This window comes from Pangasianodon hypophthalmus, chromosome 2 (genome assembly GCF_027358585.1).
Source record: "Pangasianodon hypophthalmus isolate fPanHyp1 chromosome 2, fPanHyp1.pri, whole genome shotgun sequence".
In the NCBI taxonomy this organism is placed as follows: domain Eukaryota; kingdom Metazoa; phylum Chordata; class Actinopteri; order Siluriformes; family Pangasiidae; genus Pangasianodon; species Pangasianodon hypophthalmus.
In genome coordinates, this window is record NC_069711.1 from 13,460,180 (window position 1) to 13,481,174 (window position 20,995).

At 37.2% G+C, this 20,995-nt stretch overlaps 1 protein-coding gene across 3 annotated transcripts; it reads right to left on the reverse strand.

The window, feature by feature from the left end:
- Nucleotides 1-1,014: 1,014 nt before the first annotated feature.
- On the reverse strand, nucleotides 1,015-13,396 carry ngfb (nerve growth factor b (beta polypeptide)). 3 transcript variants are annotated; one of them, XM_034298017.2, is made up of 3 exons: nucleotides 13,149-13,396; nucleotides 5,017-5,131; nucleotides 1,015-3,542 (listed from the first exon to the last, which is right to left on the reverse strand). In XM_034298017.2, exon 3 carries the CDS (start codon nucleotides 3,526-3,528, stop codon nucleotides 2,935-2,937), a length of 594 nt encoding a protein of 197 aa, XP_034153908.1. In that variant the 5' UTR covers nucleotides 3,529-3,542; nucleotides 5,017-5,131; nucleotides 13,149-13,396; the 3' UTR covers nucleotides 1,015-2,934. The 3 variants fall into 3 exon arrangements, with proteins under 3 accessions (XP_034153908.1, XP_026781457.1, XP_026781465.1); XM_026925656.3 differs by having other exon boundaries at nucleotides 5,017-5,134; XM_026925664.3 differs by having other exon boundaries at nucleotides 5,017-5,134; nucleotides 13,144-13,396.
- Between the last annotated feature and the right edge of the window lie 7,599 nt (nucleotides 13,397-20,995).

Sequence of the window (20,995 nt, forward strand, 5' to 3'; positions counted from 1 at the left end):
TTTAAAGTTAGACATTACACAGAATGGAAACTCTTAACATTTTACTCTGCATCCGGCTTATATCCTCATTCATTCCCCCTTTTAATCTAGTACACCTCACACACAAGGTCACCTTCACCTTGGTATATAATTATGGTAAATAATCTAAATAATCATAAGGTAAATAATGTGAACATTAACTGAAGTTCTTGACTTGTATCTGCATAATTTTATGCACTGTGCTGCAGCCACATGACTAGATGATTATCTAGACTATTATTAGACTAGATGATTTCACCTCCTGCAGCCTCAGAAACACTTTATTTCACAGCTGATGAATTATTTGGTTCTTAATTTTTTGTCAACTGCACAAGATCCTGTTTCTTTACCCTTAATTTAATTACATCCAAGTGATTAGCCACAGTGCTCAAGTGCTTCTGAGGCTACTGAGGCTGTAAGACATGAAACCAGTAATTAAAAATATTATATATTGCACAAGTCAGCTTAATTGTGCCTTAATTGAATTTGCTTGACAGTTGCTAGAACACGTCCTGTGTCAAGCATTAGACATACACAAAGAAAAGCCAACCACCATTTTAACGTGCTTTAAACCCAGAGGGGGAAAAAAAACAGTGCTTTTAATCTCTAGATACCCAGAGAACATGTATCATGTATCAGCTGTTTGTACCTCAGACTCTGAACTGAATCATAGAAAATGTAACAAAGTTGGTCAGATAATAATTTTATTTTATAAATTGTGTGTCTAAGTGTTCTATCCTGTTTTTTTTTTTTTGTCTCTAGTCTAACAGAACTGAACCTTTCCTCAGGAGTAAGTCGCCCCCTAGTGGTTCAACATATCAAACGTTCTTCACAGATCAGTAACCCAATAAATTCTGATTTTTTTTTTTTTTTTAGACAGTAAATTTTGCCTTAAATGAAAGTGTCAGTAAAGAAAGAATTTTTTTTCAGAAACTTCAGTGACACAGAGAATGTTTCATGTTTCTAATAAAAATAAACAAAAAATAATAAAAATAATCATCGAAGCTTTCTGGTCAAAGAGCAAGTTCTCCAAGAAGCTTGGAACAACCAACTATCCAGCTTCCTTAGAAAACTGCACAACAGTCTACCTAAAAATTTAGATACATTTTTAAAAGTAAAGACAAATTGTGATTTCATTGCATTTTTCTCTTTTTTCCATTTTTCATATTTCTTTTCATAATTTTTCATATTTTTTAATATATTTTGTGTAACTATCTCTACTCTTACTCTGATAGACTCACTTGATTATGATTGAATCCTCAAATCATATTGATCTCATTACTCTTTCATGGAGACTGTCTTTATCTTTTCCCTTGGAAGCTGTTCTATAAACAATTACATCGAAGATTGTTTATCTTGTTAAAGTAAATATGAAGAAAGAAATTACATTCCTGATCAAGTCACTTGAGGTCACTCTTGCGTAATCTCACACACTCCTCATCCCCCAGCGAGAATGTGATTAGTACTGTTTTTGATCTGCAATGCATAGTGACAAAAGAACAGGAAATCCTGTGCCTATTGCTCATTCATCAAAGAATATTATTCATGCTGCCATCAAAGAGAATGAGATATGGGGTTGAAGCTGCATGCCCACTCGATCTCTTCTAGCCTGACTACTGGTTGATTTAACATATTTTGTGTGTGTGTGAGAACATGGAGGTCTATGTGTGCATGGCGGAAGACTTTGTTTAAAACATCATGGTAACCCTGGCCCGTGGCATGACCCTGCCAATCACACAGCACAAACAAGAGTTGACAAAGTACGTCATTAGTAATCTGTAAACCTAACAATTGTGTCTTTGAGTAAAAATGATCTGTGATCTTTGACATTAGATATCTAGGTGGTAGGATTCCAGGTCCTCAGGCATGACCTTATCATTAGGCCATGGTCCTGACTTTTGACCAGCTGTCTCCCTGAGTACTTCAACACAGCAGAGGACATACCAACGCAAAGATCAGATTTTTTTACAAACTGGCAAAACAATCCAAAATGGCCGATTGGAACGATACTGTTTGTGATGTGATTTCAAAAATAAATATATCCTAGACAGCTTGATTTGGCAGGTCAGCTAATTCCTGAGCCTCTTTGTTAGCTCTACTGCCATGGAACATTTTTAAAATTTCAATAAATCTCCAAGTGTTCATCCCTCATGTTTGAAAGAAATATACCATCTGGAGCAGGGGGGCAAGACAGATCTGACCATACTGATTCCCTCAAACCAAGTTTAATTTTCTCTCCTGGAGAGTCGCTTAACATGTGTTGGTCATATTTTGAGGCAGACACACACCAGACATTTTTTGATGTGCCTGGTACATGTCTAGTGTGCCCCACACATGGTTCCATGGTCCACAAGTCAGAAGCTTTAAAACAAAACAAAACAAAAAAAACCTCAACCAATAAACCAGGAAAATATTTGAAAATAATCCTTAATTGCACCTGTGCTGTAGTATTATAACATCATAATATTTTTCATCTAATATGCATAGAACTGGAACTCAGTCTCACATTTAATAAATCTCATCACTAAGCCCACAATACACTGAAAAATAATAATGCTCCAGATTTAATAAATAACAATAGCAATAACAATAACAAAATATGCATAACACATGCAGTCATCATAAACAAGCATTTTCGTTCTCTGTAATCTCTGTGGTCAGCAAAGTAAACGAAGCATGTCCATCATGAAAAATAATAGGATACTAATTTTCTGCTACAGATTTCAACATATGACTTGATATAGACTCTCATAAGGCCATAAAATGATTGATATTAATAAGGCATATCAAATTAATGCCTTGTTCATAAACTTTTTATTGATGGTTTTATTTGATGGGGTTTTTTTAATTGTTACTGGGTTTGGAATATCACGCATACAATGACATCAACATAGTCAACTTTTATATGACAGACTGTCATTGTCTCCACGACTTGCGGCTGAGCACACACACACAGGCTACATTGATCCTAATAAGTCTCCAAGCCACCAGGTTCTTAAAAGAAGTCAATGCTCTCACAAATGTGTGGGAGTTGGTGCAGTATGAGTTCCAGTGGCGCACATCAATCCCCAGACACCCAGAGCCCCCGGTTCTGGCCACGCTGCACATCGTTTCAAAGAAGTACTGCTTTTTCTTGACGTCATTGATGTTGACATCAGGCAGCACAGTTACCTCGTTGCCTGAGATGTCCGTTGCTTTTGTCTTATTACCCACCCAGAAGCTGACGCTCTCACACACTGAGTACACGCCACGATTCTGTGGCTGTCCTGCCCGCCTCTTTGTCCTGTCATTTGATCCCTGGTGTTCTGCAGGCTCTGAATCAGGGGGCTGTTCACTAAAAAGCACGCGAGGCGACCTGTAGCGCCTCTTGTTGAAGAGTTTGGGGTCCACTGTGGGCGTGGGGTCAGCTGTCTGCTCATGGTTGCTGTCCTGTGGGCAGATATCACCCGCTCGCAGTGCCAAATTGTGGCTGCAGAACAGGAGCAGCAGAGCTAACATGGACCACCGCATGGGCACACCAGGACCTGGAGGGAAATATAACCACAATTAAAAGTAAAGTGTGTTAGAAACACTGTAGGTTTTACAGGTCATACTGTATATTGGCATAACTGTTTACCAGGATAAGGCAATGTGAACTAGTCATATGTATACTAGTTATAAGGCAATGTGAAAAAGTGTGTGTGTGTGTGTGTGTGTGTGTGTGTGTGTATATATATATATATATATATATATATATATATATATATATATATATATATATATATATATATATATATATATATATATACATGTATTGCTGTGATCATTGATCTGTCTATTACTAATTACATTCTTTGTTATATATCAGGATGATAGGGTTTTGTGTAATACAGACAAAAGCGTACAATCATCAGCACAGTGTTACACCTGTACTTATGATAAATGCTAACGTGAGAAGCTCCTCAGATTAGGTAACTGATATATAATGAACAGACCTTGTCAAATAGGACTACAGTTATCAATTTATTCAAATAAGCGGAATACAGTAAAACATTATTTAAATTTCTCTACAAATATAAACTATGAATTAAATCATTTATCGTCTACACAAACCATGTTGCAAAAAACACAAAAACATAAGGCATTTTATTTCTTTGATTATGAGATGCTCAGAGTAGTGACTGATTTCAAAAATACTAGAGCAGGTAAATATAAATGGAATATAAATCATCACATAGATTTTTAATAGGTTACACTTACAGATTTCATTTATACTGTAGGTTTGTTTACAGCCTTATCAGTGCTACGTTCACCTCGTCTTTATACGCGTATTGTGGAAAATATGAATGATCTAGTCTGTGTTTTTGATTTTGTTAGTAGACAGATAAAAGAAACAATATGTAGCAAAATCTGATGGTTTCCATTTCCAGCACACACTGTAATCAGTCTACCCTGCTGTTAAAGAAAAGGTCACAAAAGGTTATAACCAGGTGTGACACAGCCTATGAATTACTAATCATTTCTAAAACAGGGCTGTCTACTGACTGTATTTTTAACTTCATTTTACATTATTAAAAAAAATAGACTAAGAGCCATCCCCTAAGAAGACAGTTTTAAAAATATTCTAGTATTTTACCTTTTAATCATGTGATATACAGAAAACATTGATATTAAGTTGGATGGTTATCATCCTATTCCGTATTTACTAGCTTTTGCCGTATAACATTTGTGAAAAAAGTTTAAAATTCACAGAATAGTCTTTATTCTTCTTTGCATGTATGACTGAAAGAGGGGCACAATCCAAAAATAAAACTATTTTACACAGGAAATTCACACTTCAGGAAATTCATACAGACAAGCAGTTTTTTGGATTCTCCTTAGTAAACAGTTGAACCTTTCTGTACAGAAAAATGTACCAGAATTAAAGGCTACATCAGGGACTTTGAAGGTGAGTAGCTGCCTTTTAAAACAATTACTTGACCACTAGTGAAGTGACATTCAGGTGTGGACTGTGTTTACCTGTGAGACGTGTCCAGGTGAACTCGTCTTTCCTGCCTGACCTCAGGTGGAGTACTGGGGGTTCATCATGGTCTGAGCAGCCAGTGTCAAGTCATTAGCTCCTACAAGCTCTCTGCTTCTGAAAGACAATAAGCTCAATTAGGTATATCTCTGATCAATTCTAAAAAATATTCCACAGAATAAAAATTCTACAAATATTACAAATATTTACTGAAATAGGTCTACTTTGACACTCATAATATATGAATGAATTTTGAAATTTGAATCATGTTTTAACGAAAAGTTGTCTAGCTGGGGGAAAAAAGCATTAAGTCAGCTTTTTACTACTCTAAAAGAATCACTACCCAAATAAAACAAAATTGCTGTAATCATTTGAAACACACCTCACACTCCTCGCACTCATGAAACACTGTAGTGACACACACGCAAATTTAAACTAGTGCAAATACACTCCATCGCCACACACAGTCTTATCTAATGCCACGTATGCATTATGTATGAACGGTGGTATTTTAATTCCATCATTATTGTAAGGTAGCTTATTTGTGCGTCTGCATTTGTGGCTTTGCTGAGTTGGTCTAGGAAAACCTTAGGTGCTGACCTAGCACTCATTAGCTGGAATAAAGTCTAGTTAAATCTAGTGAAAGCATTCTGTCTAGCAGGGCCACCAATGGTCCTGGCGACACGTAGAAACTAGAGGATTCAATAATCACCCTCCAAAACCACAGCCCATATTCATATGGTAACAGTTCCACAGTTTCCCACTGGCACACCTTTCAAAAGGGAAATGTGAACCCCTTCAGTTGCACCCACACACACACAACCACACACACACACACACACACACACACACACACACATTCTTATCTGCAATCATAGGCCTGCGAAAACCACCGCCTGAAGGAAAACCCTCCACGAGCATTCTTGTGTGAAAAACACATGGATAAATCGTGGCTTTGTGTTGGCTCTGATCCGGCAGCCTACGGCACCCAGCACCAGGCTTCACAAAACACATTCAGTATCATTAACTACAACATTTATTCAAAATCTCACACACTACATGTCATCTCTTATTCATAGTCATGCAAGATGCTAAGCTCCATTCCATAAGGATGGCAACTGAGAACTGTTTACCATTGTATGGTGAAAAGTAGAGCTGAATGAAAGCATACAACATACGTTTTTGTCTCATGAACCCAAAACAATGGTGTACTTTACATTGGTAAAAGACCGGATTCTAAAATGTCACAATATTTCAGAATATCACTAGAAACTGCTAGTTCAAATTCCTGACATGTGAATCGGACTTGAAATATATTCTAATCTGATTCTGCCACAACGAGTACATCACAAATAATTATGCGGCGTCTCTAGCTTTGCACAAATCACTTGGAACCCGATGACTTTTAGAGTGAAGTTGAATGAATCTTGAGCTCCCTCCTTATTGCATCTATTAATTATTGTTGGTGTAAAAAAAAAACGAAGCAAGTCTAAAATAGCACACTTATACATCCACATATATGACCTGCACACACAATTATTCATGTGGAAAACATTTAATAAGACATGGTGGCATGGAGATAATTTCAATCTGCCCCTTCCTGACATATCTATCTATTCAGGTTCGTAGGGAGAGATAAGAATAATCTTATAAATAAATACTGAGCAGTTTGGGGCAGTATCCACTAAAAGACTGATAAATAAATACATTATATCAGTTCTATAGTCATGAATATGTTGTAGTTTCTTTCTGTTACATGGTGTGATATGTGGAGTCATATTAACACAATATCACATGGAAATAAGACTATGAAAAATGGCAAGTATTATACCAGTTCAGCTGGAACCAGAAATGTTTTAAAGTACTGTGCACTTTTCCCCACACACCTGTGCAACATCTCCAAAAGTGGACAAGCTGTAAACTACCATCACCTCTGCCATGGGAAGGTTTGTCATTTTGGAATGTGCAGGACAACTTCCCCTGTCAGACAGACAGGTCAGAGGTGCTGTGCGTCTGTCTGCATGTCTGTGTGTGGTCTGCATTGCTACAGGTCCGGTAACAGTCAAATCTGGTTAGACACTGATTCAGTGTGGTAGGGAGAAAATGTTGATATATGAATAGCCAAATGTCCCAAATTGAGTTGAAAAGCACTGTTTATGCTAGAATTTTTTGTAACAGGAAGATAGAAGAAGTTAGTGTTAGAAGATAGAAGTAATTAGTGTATTAACATATTGCTAATCCAGTACAACTGAATAAAAATAATGCATAGTTTCATGCAACCTTTTAGAAATAAAACTCTACTGGTTGGCAAGAAACACTTTCCTCTCTCAGAATAATAAAAGATAAATGATAATTGACAATAAATTTCAATTTGTATGTTGCAGACTTCAATTAACACAATCATCAATAACCTGTAATGAAACACATATTGAAAATAATTTCTAACACAGGGAACAGGAAATGTGCACTTCCAAGCCATTAGCGGCATTGCCAGAAATAATAAAACCGAGGCTCTCTAATTTTTGACTTGATGATTAAGGTGTACCTCAGAGACTTTACCTCAGCAAAAATGTGCACATTGAACAATCATTTCATGCCTCAAACTGTTAAGTATAGCCCCAAACCACTATCAAACAACCAGCTGCTTTAGATCATCCCTGAGTTTCCACTGAGACCATATACTGTGTCATTCACTTGGAACCAGACATAATAGCAAGATAGAGGTTTACGTAAAACTTCATTAGGCGGCTTCCTCAGCATACATGTACCTTTCAGTTAAAACTACTGGATGTCACACTTGGGATTCTGTTAAAATTCAGTCATGTGTTTGTTATTTAACATTATGCATATCTGAAGAGAAGAGACAAGCGGTAACTGCAGTGTATTCCAATAACATATTATATAGTTAGTAAAAGTTGCAGTGCAGTACAGTTTCCAGAGAAAGAAACTATATATATCTTGCATGACTATGAATAAGACACTACATACTGTATGATACTGGGAAGAAATGCGCGAAAAATTCATGAATTCTATACATTATGCCATTCAGATCTACTTCTTACTAAGGTATAACAGAACTGCATACCCCGCATAAAGCCTGATTCTAACAATATATTGAAGGAATATTTTGTTTGAGTGCAAGAGAATTCTGGGAAATGAATACTTGTTCACAGACTGGTAAGCCTGTAATAATTATGTCTAAATTCATAAAGAAGCATTTCAAGACAAAAAGGCATTCCAAACGGATTGGTGCTTCAGGCCTTGTGCTTTAAAGGAAACTTTGCTTCGTCTGCCAGCTAGCTACAGCTTGCTAGGAATCTGGGAAATAAGACAACCATTTTGCCCTTTGGCCATTGTTTTGCGTTAGCAGTCTACAGAGGATAATCGCATGCAATTGAGACCAACTGTCAACTTTTCTATTTCCATGTCAGCCTTTCTGTTTGAAATACTTCAAATGTCGAATATAACTAAAAGCTCTATTACAATAGGGAATCTATTAGGAAATGATAGCTATAAATAGGAGGACTCCTGAAAACAGGAGACCTATCTGTTAGGGCGTGAAGATTCAAATCAGATGTTTTGGACCCGATCCCCAGAATCAGAAAGTCCAGGTAGAATTAAGAATCTTAAAGAATGTAGCAGGACTGTTCATCCAAATCCAGATCTTTAGTGGTCAAACATTCCGTCTGTATTGACAAGTTTATTAGGTCATGTTCTTTTTGCACAAGGAGAGCTTTCTCACTCTAACAGAACCCTGCTATGCTAGCACCACTGCAAGGAACTGTGGAAGTGTCATATTATTTAATGTGAACAAAGAGCCGCATTATCAAAAGACACACACTTTCTCCTGCAACGCAGGTCAGTACAGGTGTTAATAACATAGTGCTGTAATACTGCATAAGTCCCAGGTAGTTGTTTCATGTTTTTAAGTGTCAAATACAGCCATGTCTACCCACAGCTATTCTTGTTTTGGGGCTTTATGCCCTTACTTATATTGTATATAGTCACACAGCATGCAACTCACGTTGTAGGTGGGCAACCTACAGCATGGACTTAAATGATGATCTGAAACATTTAAAGAATGATTAGTAATTATTTACATTTAAAATACAAAACAGCACAATTTTTTCTCTGACCAATTATTTATCCAGTGATAGTCATGATTCCCAATTCCCAACCACACTCTGTATCCCCCTCCTTTCACACAGCACTAAGCAATCTGGGAGAATGAAGTGATAAACATTCTTCATTGGAGACACATGAAGCTAAACACCATATCTTTTCAACTGCTGTTAACATATCCTAAGGCAGAAAAACACACTTGAAAAGAAGCCAGACGGAACAATTTTGTGTGCATGAGCTGGCAGATATCCAAAAATAACCAGTACCACTGTAGATTAATAGAGATGAGATGGTAACTAAACCATTATTCCCACCCAGAAAGTTATGTCTTGGACCTTTGGCAATGAATGTCCAAGACATCATCAAGATTTAAACGTTAGTCCCAGTGATAGGCCTCCTACGCAAGAAATCAGAGCTTCCAAATGTTTTCTGCCAAATAAGAAAAATGTATTCTTGGCAATATTCAAAAGCTATGTCAATGTTTTTTAACTCTTCAGATTTACATTATCACACTTGAGCCAAAACATTTGAACCAAAAGTAAAATAGTACTTCCATGTTTGAAAGACAAAAAGAGTCACATGCACATTGTCACAAATTGTGAGAAACATTACTTTGGACAGTACAGCTTGGAAAATCCATCCATTGTGAAATCCAGGCATCAGGCCACATCACCACTTAATTTCATTGTTAAGAATCCTCTATAAGCTGTAACCTTGGACAAAACCCTCTGGCAAAAGATATTTACATTGTTTCAGAATTTCTGGAAGATGAACTGTGACATTACAAGGCAGCTTAAACAAAAAGGTTGTGGATGCCGTTTGAAGAACCAACTGAAGTCAGGTATAGGTGAGTACAAATTCACTTAGGAATATTCCTGCTAACATTCTCATTCTCTAAGGCCTGAAAACATTCTCCATTCTGAGGAACATGCGGAGGAACTCGATGCTCCGTCAGGCAGAGATCATAAATTATGCCAGCTGCATTCAATATCAGCACAGCTCAATTGTTTAACTATGTGTTTAGGATCCAGTGCACATTTTAAATGTAACTATAAGAACATACAATTGATTTAGTGTACCTGACTTTAAACAGATATCCTGACTAATTTAGTCAAATTGTTGTGATCTACTGGACTAAACAAATCACCATAAGAATGTTATGAAGTGTTTTCCTGCACAGCGCTGGAATGTATCCTCAGCTTTGCTCAATTTCAGTCTAAGCCTCCAGATGGGGTACCAAAAGAGGCAAAGTATTTTAGGGCTTAGTTGCCTACAATCAAGTCATCATACTACACCATTAGCAAACACTTGTCCCCAGGCACTGTGGTTAGAAGTCCTTGCCCCTGTTGTTCTCCCCATTCTACTTTGTCCCAGATGTTCAGATTTACATTATACTTCATAGCAGCTGTATACAATTGTCTTCTGTTCCTCTAAATATTGAAATTAGTTTGTAAAGTTTGAATCACATGCATAAATCATTCCTACACACAACAGAGGAGATGGTTCATCCACAACTAAAATACACACAACTTAATACAAGTTATATACATTTGCCTGGTGTGCACTGTTTTTTTATTCACAGGTAAAGACAGTTAGGATTGGGGTATAACCAAAACCGAAGGAAATGTAATACAATACAAATTTGGCCTCTGTTAATACACTACTAATGCTTTCATAATTTAAATGCTCAAGTAAACTGATCCTATTAGTCACACAACAGATTACTAAATACATAACTATAATACATGACATCTACTGAATACTAATATTAATATTACCAACCTTTTGATACGATATGTGGAAAAATATTATTCATATGAGAGGGAGCATCAGATAACTGGCAAGGTAGGAATTGATACCAAGCACTTTGACATGCCTTGACAATAGCGTTAAGAGATCCCTCTTATTAGGTACTGAAATGAGGGAAAACTGCCCAGCACTGGAGAAAAAAGAAAAACGATACTTTTGGCTATAACCCAAGTCTTAGATAAGGGCCTCTAACATATTATAATAGTTTACAGAACAGCAGAAAAAGGATGTGTGAGAGAGGTTCTCATGGGGAAACACCTGCATCTCTTGAACTTATTTCAGAGGGAAAATGGTAAATATTCCAGACAGTTTATATCGAAATTCTGATTTACAGCTGCATAGGGACAGGGTGCATACATTCAGTGCAGTACTTATTGGATAGCCTTGGAATTGAAGCCACGTGTTGGCACATTATTCTGCTCCATGGCTGGTATCTTCAAACAGAACATGAGACAGAATTTACTCTACTGTGTTATACATCAGTGCATCAATAGCTTGGCATTGGTGCACGTGTATCTAATTTGGCATAAGCCCCCCAATTTGTCATAAAGTAAACAAGGGGTGTTTTTCCCCTCCTCATTTTAGTGACTACAACCGTATTTCATGCGCTCTTGGAAACCATTAATACGCTGCCAATTCAGCTGTTACTTTCTATTAAGTCTGAACCTTGGTAATTGACTCTCAGTCCTTGGGCAGAGTGTTTATTTTCTTAGCGTGGCTCCTGGGCCACACATTTCTTTTCTCCAGTTTCTCTTGTTATCCACTGAGTAATCCACAGCTTTGTAGGGGGAAACCCTGGGGTCAGCACAGCAAACCCACTCAAGGCTGTTGTCGTAACTCTGCAAAATGGTTGAGATGGATTAGTGATACTAAAAGATTCCTGTTCTTGAGTCACTGAATGATGTTTTAGGTGCGTCACAGTGTGTGGGGGCCTTAGCACCTTAACTGATGTAAAATGAGCAGTTCAAGGGCAACGACTTCAAGAGATGCACCATTTAAGTTTTATTTAATGTTTAGCTTAGACATGTACAAGTATAAATATGTCAGTTTAATAAACTTTTGAATTGAGTGTAAAAGTCTATAAAATGCCCTGCCGTGTATACATGAGACAAAGGGAATTTACTAAATGTCTGGAAAATATCAGTGTTTGACCTGTGCACCAGTGAGATAAGCAGAGATCACCTTAACTAAACACTGGGTCAAACCTTAAGATGTGTTTGCATTAGCAAAAGAACCTGCTATTGTGTCTCCCAACACCTAAGTTCATTTTACAAATAGCAAATAATCATTTGATAACACAGCTGTAATTTTTCCTTTTGTATTCCATGAAAGAATCCGGAAACCTGGACACTCAAAAACTGTACAAATGGTCTTGGTTAACGTGCCAACAAGTATGTCTGAATACAGAAGCTCCACTCCATTGCTTGCACGTGTGCACTAGGAATGTAATGAGATGTAATGGCTCGTATTCATAAATGGATAATGAGTGATTGAGGCGTGACTGAGGCGTAACTGAGACGAAACTCACCATGTTATAAAGGATGGTGATGTTGACTAGTGATGTGATGACAGTCTGCCTGGAGTATTATCATGATCATATGGGAGATAAGAGCAGCAGATTTCTCCTGCTGCCAATCTCACATCCTTTCTACTATATCACTTGAGGTAATATGAGTCATGTGCATAGTATGTGTGTGTGTGTGTGTGTGTGTGTGTGTGTGTGTGTGTGTGTGTCTGGGTGTGTGTTAGTCAAAGTTTGAAGGCAAGGAAAAATATGTTATAATCCCTAAAATCAAATGAGCAATTGAGAGGACTGATTTATGTTGAATACCACTGTAGGTAATGTCAAAGATTAACACAATCACACTGGAAAAGGAGAAATACTGGTACTTAAAAAGATTAGGAAGAACCTACAACATTATGTATGTTGTAGAAAAGAAAAGAAGCTGAATCCAAATACCCCCCAAAAGAAAATAAAAGCTTAATGATAGTATATGCAAGAAATGTAAGAATCATTAAAGAATTATTGATTAGAGTCAAATCCTTTAAGAAAAGGGAAACATAATAAAATACATCACAACAATTGAACACTTACAAATTCATAAATAGGAATGTTTGATTTAAGCAACAACATAACATGGATAACCTGGGATCTTTACAGAGTGTAAAGTTAGTGGAAAAACAGTGGCTCAAACCTCACATTTCTTTCTCCCAGTATTCAGCAGTTCTTGTCAGTCCCCTTCTGACACTTTCCAAAGTGCTGAATGTGAGCTGTTGACATTCCAGCGTTCTGAATTTTGCAAATTCCAAACTTTACTCTGCCATTTAATCCCAAATTCCAGGTCAGGAAAACCAAATCCTTCTGTCATCCAGTGCCACACAGCTCTGTAGTGGCTGAGAAACAGATTGCTGTGAAAGTTAGAGTATGGAGTCTCTGTCTGAGTGCCTCCTCTGGGAAGGGCATGCCCCTGGTCCTAGTGCCTGACAAATTGTTATTGTTCTCATTATCCAATTCTGTCTCACGCAAAATACATAGGAATTCTAACGAGGGATATTTAGCCTGTCTCGCCTATAACCTTTCATCTGTTGATGGAAAACCATAAACAGTGCAGATGTTAGCTTCTTGAAATAATGAGCCCAAGACCTAAATTACATAGACAAACGGATAACAGCAATTACTAGCATTCCATTCATGACTCCAGTCCTTGCAAATTCTGTTGCTGTGCTGCAGGCCCTCATAGAAGTTGCCAGTAACTTTAGAAACACAGACGTTTGTCAAATTAAAGGGAAAAAACCAACATGAAGTGTTTAGTAGGGTCTTCGACCATCACACGCCTCCAAAACGGCTTCAGTGCATCATGGCATAGATTCTACAAATCTCTGAAACTGTACACAATTCTTCCAAAAGATATTCCATCAGTTGGTGATTTGTCTAACATGTCTTTCCATCTTTTGTCTAACACATCTCCCATAGGTGTTTAATTGGGTTAAGATTCGATGATTCCAAAGGCCATAACATATCATTCTCATACTCATCAAACCATTCAGTGAGTCCTCATGCCCTATGGATGGGGACGTTGTCATCCTGGAAGACATGTGATTTCTTGATCTATTTATAGATAGATTACTGAAGGATATAGTGTCTAATATGTGGTCTTGATGATTATTAGCCAGACTAAGAGACACCAATCTATTCCATATTTTTAGAATGAGTTTATATAGAGTAAATATATATTATATATATTTATAGTTGAATTACTGCTGGCATAGAAAGACATGTTGACATTTACAAGTTTCTGGTTAATGAGCACTTGTTTACCGTCTTGTCATTCATTCAATGTTCTAAAGCTCTCACAGAGATCCCATAAGTACAGGCAGTATGTGAACTCAGTGCCAAATGCTTCTAAGGCCATGCACTATTAAAAGCATATGTGCCGGTACTGCACAGATTACCAAAGAATGTGAAATTTTGGAGAGAAAAGGATACAGGCTCTGTATAGAGACTACCTGAAATTTCTACATCAGAATCCATTGGTAGTTCATTCATCTAAGATATTGCTTTTACATTGCAGAGGTGAACTCTGGTTCAGAGATGTGAGTTGTTCCAGAGCTTTCATGGATTATACATGGCAGGTGTCCAAAAGGAATACAGGACACCAATTTGGTAGAAATAAAGTGCTGATTTGAACATATATTGTTACATACAGTCAGTCTAGTAGTTAGGTTTCTCCCTCTAGTGTTCTATTTAACATGTAATAAATGCAGTTGGGTTCTTGATGTGGCTTGATATGGCACCGTGGCTGATAGTCAAGAGAGCTATACTGTAATATGGCTTGAAAAAGTAGTGGTATCACTTTATATAAAATTCTGTTCTGAACTTTCTCACTCATGACAGATAATTAACACTGGCCAATTTGCATTCCTGAGATATGAAAACATATTTATACTGGGCTGTAACCAAAAGATATTTCCTGAACAGAGACATTATTTAAACAAGTGCTGGCCAATGGTAAATATCAATGTGTCAAGATATATTTTTTTATTTTTCATCTCAAATAACAGACCTTACTGTGATGAAACATGGCAAGTCACAACTGTAGATGATAAACATCAGTGCAATCATACTGCACATTTCGAACTGAATGTGTTCTACTGTTCATGCCAATATCCACTTGTGAATAATATACAGATTGGACTGCATTAGACAGCAGCAAATACTACTGTTTATATTATGTGTTGAAACAAAGCTAAAAGCCATGAGCTTGCCTCTCATAGAGTGCATGCCATAAAACCTTAAAGACATAGAAGCAAATGAAATTATAGAATTATAGAATAATATAAATAAAAATTATAGAATAAAATGAAGAATCTGTTTCCAAGTAACTAGAACATCGATAGGGCAGCATGGTGGCAAAGCGGGTAGTGTTGCCACTTCACAGCTCCAGGGGCCCAGTTCAATACTGAGCTTGGGCTCATTGTCTATGTGGAGGTCCTGTGTAAATTCCTTTCTGTGTCCTGTTCCTCCAGGTTCTCCAGTTTCCTCTCACCTCCCAAAAACATGCTAGTAGATGGATGGCTAAGATACATTGCCCCTAGCTGTGTGTGTGTGTGTGTGTGTGTGTGGTGCCCTGTGAAGAGCTGGCATCCAATCCAGAGTATATTCCCACCTCACACAATTCTAGGATAGACTCCAGAATCACTACAACCCTGACCAGGAAAGGGATTACTGAAGATGAGTGTATGAATGAATGATGAATAAAAACTATCAACAGCAACACTCCTTGCTGCTGTATTGGAATGTATTGGAAACATCCTCTTACCTTCCCAGGGGGTAGGGTTTGACTGATTCTGTGGCACTTCCAGTTCAAAGCAGGTGGTCATGTTTTTAAAAACTGTTATCATTACTTCCCTGGGTCCATTTTCAAAGTTTTCTCTGAGTCTGTCTTACATGTTCTCTCATGCTAAGGGTCTGGACAGATCTGTTGTCACATTAGTGTTGTCAAGCAGAAACTGTATTGAAAGAGTTGGTTGAATGGTTGTATACCTCTCTGCTCACAGATGCTAGTTTGAAGATTATGAGTTTCTGTAGAAGTCTGGTCATTTAGCTTAAGCCTATGATATTATTCACAGTTTTATAAAGATAGTTACTGAATGAAATTAAGATAAATTGGTTAACCTTTTTCCTTGTAATTTCCTAACCTTTTTCTTATAATTGTTTATGCAGAAGTTTCAGAGATACCAGTGATTTGTCTTGCGTTACTGAATGAATGTGTTGTAGACCATCAAATTCCAAGTCCTGTTGTTTTGTTTCTTGCTGATTCTAGCATGTGGTCGTCTGTCTTTGGATTTACTGTTCAATTACAAAGGAAAATAAAAATTATTTATTGAGCCACTGAATGAGCTAAAGGCATTATTTTTGTTAATAGAGTATACTACACATGAGTAAATAAACCTTTTAAAAAGTGAAAGGTTATTTTACATTTGCGTGGGTGTACTGTGTACCTGCACTACTTCTTTGTGTCTTTGATCTCTGGTTTTTAATACTTTAAAGATGTAAATATTGTTCCACTGCCTTTTTAGATTTAAGGAGTCATAAATAGAAGAATAATGCTTGTGTTAACCATATACTGTCTCCACATGACTTTGCCAAATCCTGCTAAGACCCCTTTGTTCACTTTATTCAGTGTAGGCCTTCTTTTCTCCTGCTATTGAACCCAAACTTGCAAACACAGGCCTAGATGTCTTAACTTTATTTAAGCCCATTGCAAATAGGGTATTTATAAAAGGGTTTTGTTGTATACTTAGTGAGTTGCAGCAGTCTGCCTTAAACTTATTCATCAAATGTTTAAACCAAAATTGGAAAATCTCTGTTGTAGAACCTTGGCTACAACCTTCATGGCAGCACAGATTCTGGGATTTGATTACTTCTGTCTGATTGCCTGTAAAACACATTTCAAGGACTGAAGAACTGCTTCAGTGCCCCATGGCCTCCCATCTATCATGACTGACAGGTACCTATGGACACGCCACAGGGTAACAGGTAACTGGAGAAGGAACATAACTCAAGCAAAGACAAAACACTTTTTATCACAGACAGTGAGGTCAGCTGGATGGGCATGGCTCAGATGAGGTCCGTGGTAGGCACTGTGAGCACTCATCTGATGTAATACTTATCTCAGTATTCAGTAAAGCGCTTATTACAATCAAACTAATATTGCAATGGAAAAAAAAATTAAATATTGCATTCCAGCCCAGATATGTAGCAAGGGAACATGTGCATTGGCACAAAACTTATACTAGCTTATATTAGCTGTGGCATAGCCAGGACCCCTAAAGAGACAAGCCTGATATCCCCTAGCTCTCTTGTGTTTATCCCTGGTTAATGTGATCAAGAGAAAACTGGTCTGCCTTCTGCAAACTTTGTCTGATTGCAGACACACTGCTGTAAGTACAACCAGATCCTAGAAAGGACGCAGTCTGTTTGCACTTGTAAGCCTCAGATGAAAAGAATTATGTGATCATTTCCAGGTAGTCTTTCCTCATAAACAAGCAGATCCTGTGTCTTAAATGGTTTTATCTGTTTTCTGTGATTTAAAAAAACTGCTTCTGTTGTTGTTAATAATGATAAAATTGAATTGGACTGAAATTTGGCTAAATAAAGTAAATATGATTGATGTCTCAGCCTTCAAAACATACAGTAGCTTAGAGCAAAGCAGGTAAAGGAGCCTTGAGCCTCAGTCATTACCCATAACAGTAAGAGAACATTATAAACCAATTGCATACCAGTAAAAATATTCAACTTTCACTTTTGGACTCATTTAAAAATTTTTACAATAATATTCCTGCAGAGTAAAAGCTATTTCATTTAGGCTGGAACTCTTCCCAAACACTGTGTATGAATCTACTAAAGTTGTTTAAAACCCCACTTAGTTTCTACAGCATGCTGCCAAGTGTTTTACACTGAAAATTCTTAGAGTACAATGTGAGTGGGTGTACATTTGTTCAGAGTAGTCATGAAAACTGAGTGAACTTCCTCTGTGACTTTCTCCATGCTATATAGTCTGAGTCACTCTTTCACCCTTGTCCTTCTCCTAGACAATATCTGTGTTGTGTCAGATGTAAAGGCCATTTTTCACACTGGATTAGAAAGGATAGTAAAAAAGAATGAAATTCCGGATGTTCTGTGTTCTTTTGGGGGCAGACAACTTCCTCTTTTAAGACATGTAATCTTTGTCAATATTTAGGTATTTCACAGCTTTAGATACTTAAATCGTAGCTATAAATACCTAGGCTATGGAATTCCTGCCATTGGTAAATCATAGATATCCTGAGGAATCCAATAATGGGCCCGATTTTCATGCCAGTAGCTATCTCTGCAAATATTCTGTATGAAAAGAATGCTTGTCTTATATTATGCAATGAGTGAGACAGAAATTTCTTTAGTGTGAGCAATTTCCTTGCCTTTTTAGTCATTTCAAATGAATTGGAGGCATAGTTAGAGGTTCAACCAAGATTTCTTAAGTACATTCAGCCTTTGGAGTGCATTTATTGCAGAATAATGAATATGTTAATGACATACTCTTCCCACATGTCATCATGCTTAAAATCATTGTTCAATGCATTCAGTGTAAGCTTTATTTTCTCCTGCTATTGAATCCAAGTTTCCACACATAGGGAAGGACATCTCAGCTTCATTTATACCCATTGTAAACATGTTTTTTAAGGGTGTATACTTCACGCGTTTACACTGACCTTGTTTGAAATTTAATTTCTAGTTTTGTCATAAATGGCTTTTGAATTTTCGTTCTAATGTTGTTTCATTTTTAGGTTAATCACTCATACAATAATGTGAACTGTAAATACTGATGATCATCATTGTGCAAATTGTTGGCTAAATTGTTTGTAGGCATAGCCTTTTTGATAACTGATAAGATTATTTTTTTAGGCAAAAAATTATTTTGTTCATAATAGAATTGTTGGGTAATGATATTCTTGGCGAAATGCAGATTTCATCAGACAGGTTTGTGAACAGTTCTGTGAATCAATGTGTGTGTTTTATCAAAGGCTTATGTACATACATTGTATATCTGCAATTGCCATCAGTCTTGAAAATTTGTTAATGGAATCTGTGAAGTGAAGATCACACCACATGGAGTGTAATGCTCATCTGCTGACAGACACCTGTGTAGACCTGTCTGAATGAAATTCAGCTCAGTACACACAAACATGTGCAGGTGCTGTGACATATCAGTGACACAGGTGCACACACACACACACACACCTGCACGTATTGTCATGTATCGTTTACATAAGCATTTCATTCAGGAGTGCAATGCTGCAGTTCAGCTTGATAGTATTATTCAATCTCTTTTTAGCTTTCCTCTGCAGATTGCCCTTCTGGGCATGTGACAGCAGAAAAAAGAGAGGGAAATGGCTTTAAAGGAAAAAGAATTATAGAAGACAGATGAACAGAGAGGTAGGCATAAGGAATTAAAAACATGGTATTACCCCACCTGTTTCATCAGTTTTACTCTTTGTGCTGTCAGATAATTTCATTTTTCCAGATGTTCCATAGGTTTTCCGGCGACCTCCCTGACACAGGCAGGCTATGAACATCTGCCAACACATGTCTTCGGCTTTTACAGTGAGGCCTATTAGTCCATAACAGCAGGTTTTAAAGGCATGTGCTTCAGCCTGTTTACACCTGATAAATGGGCCAAGAAATCATATGAAATTGGATATGAATGGTACAGAGGGAACATATTTCTTTTGCCTAATGGTTCTTTAGAGCTTTAGTGGTTAGGATCGAGAAACCATTTCACCAACCTAAAAGCAACGTAATGGAGTTAAAATACTTCAGAATAACCAACTCCCAAGACCTACACATTTTAGACAGGTGTAGAATATATACAGTATAACCTCATGAATATTAATTGCTAACATTCATCAAATAATATGAGCTGAGAAGCATTCATTCCCAGCTGTTGACAAGTAACTCCTCATTCCCATTCTGGAAATGTGAAGGCAATCTTGAGCTCATTTTCTGTCAACCAGCCATCACAAAAAGAGTTTCTATAGTTCTTAGACTCAGTGAGAGCAATCCACCACAGACACTGATTTTAGTTAGGCTACACTAAAACATTTGACAAATTATATCAGAATCTAATTGTGTGTAAAATTGAGTAAACCTGACTTCTGATATTGGCAGAAAGAGAAACCATTCTGTGATTATGAACTGGAAAGCAAGTCAGAAAGTCAATCTGACTTGCAAGTGGGTTGGCCTCTTCGATTGCAGGGGTGGTAGGACACACACACACACACACACACACTATTATACAGGCCACTGACTGCTGTGTGGCCCCCCCTTTACACCCTCCCCAAAACAGCCTCAGCAGATCAAGTGACCCCTTTCACCTTTGAAACCTAAGAAGTGATCAAAAGAACTGCCATCTCTTAAGACGCACAAAGGCCTTCACTATAATGCAGAACATGACCCTTGCAGAGTACAACGAGTGTCATATACTACATCATTATCTGATCTCATTCAACAGAGTACAAAAGTATTGATTAAATTGTCCAGTGATGCTTCTCTTCTGTTATGATAGTCATAGTCTTCTCACATCTTTGAGGTATTCAAAAAAAAAAAAAAAAAAAAAAAAAAAAAAAAACCTTGGAACAATATTATCAAATATGTTTTCACTGAGGTTGTATTGTTCGGCATTAAGAAGCAGAGAAAGTTCTTTAAAAAATAATGAAAGGAAATAGTATAATACTTGTCAAGAACAGCAGTGAATGTCAATAAATCACTCACACATGGGAGGCATTCATTATTGAATTATCTTGATCATATTTGTGTGCTTTCATTTCTGACATATTTATATAAAGTCAATAGAAATTCCTGCAGGTTCCTATGGGCCAACTGCAGATGTGCTGATCCTGTGTCATGTTTTGCCTCCTACACTTTTCTTCCTTCCTTCCCAATGTGTCGATCTGTCCAGTGCTGAGGGAACAGAAGGGGAGAACAGGCCTCTCTTCTAAGATTCTAGT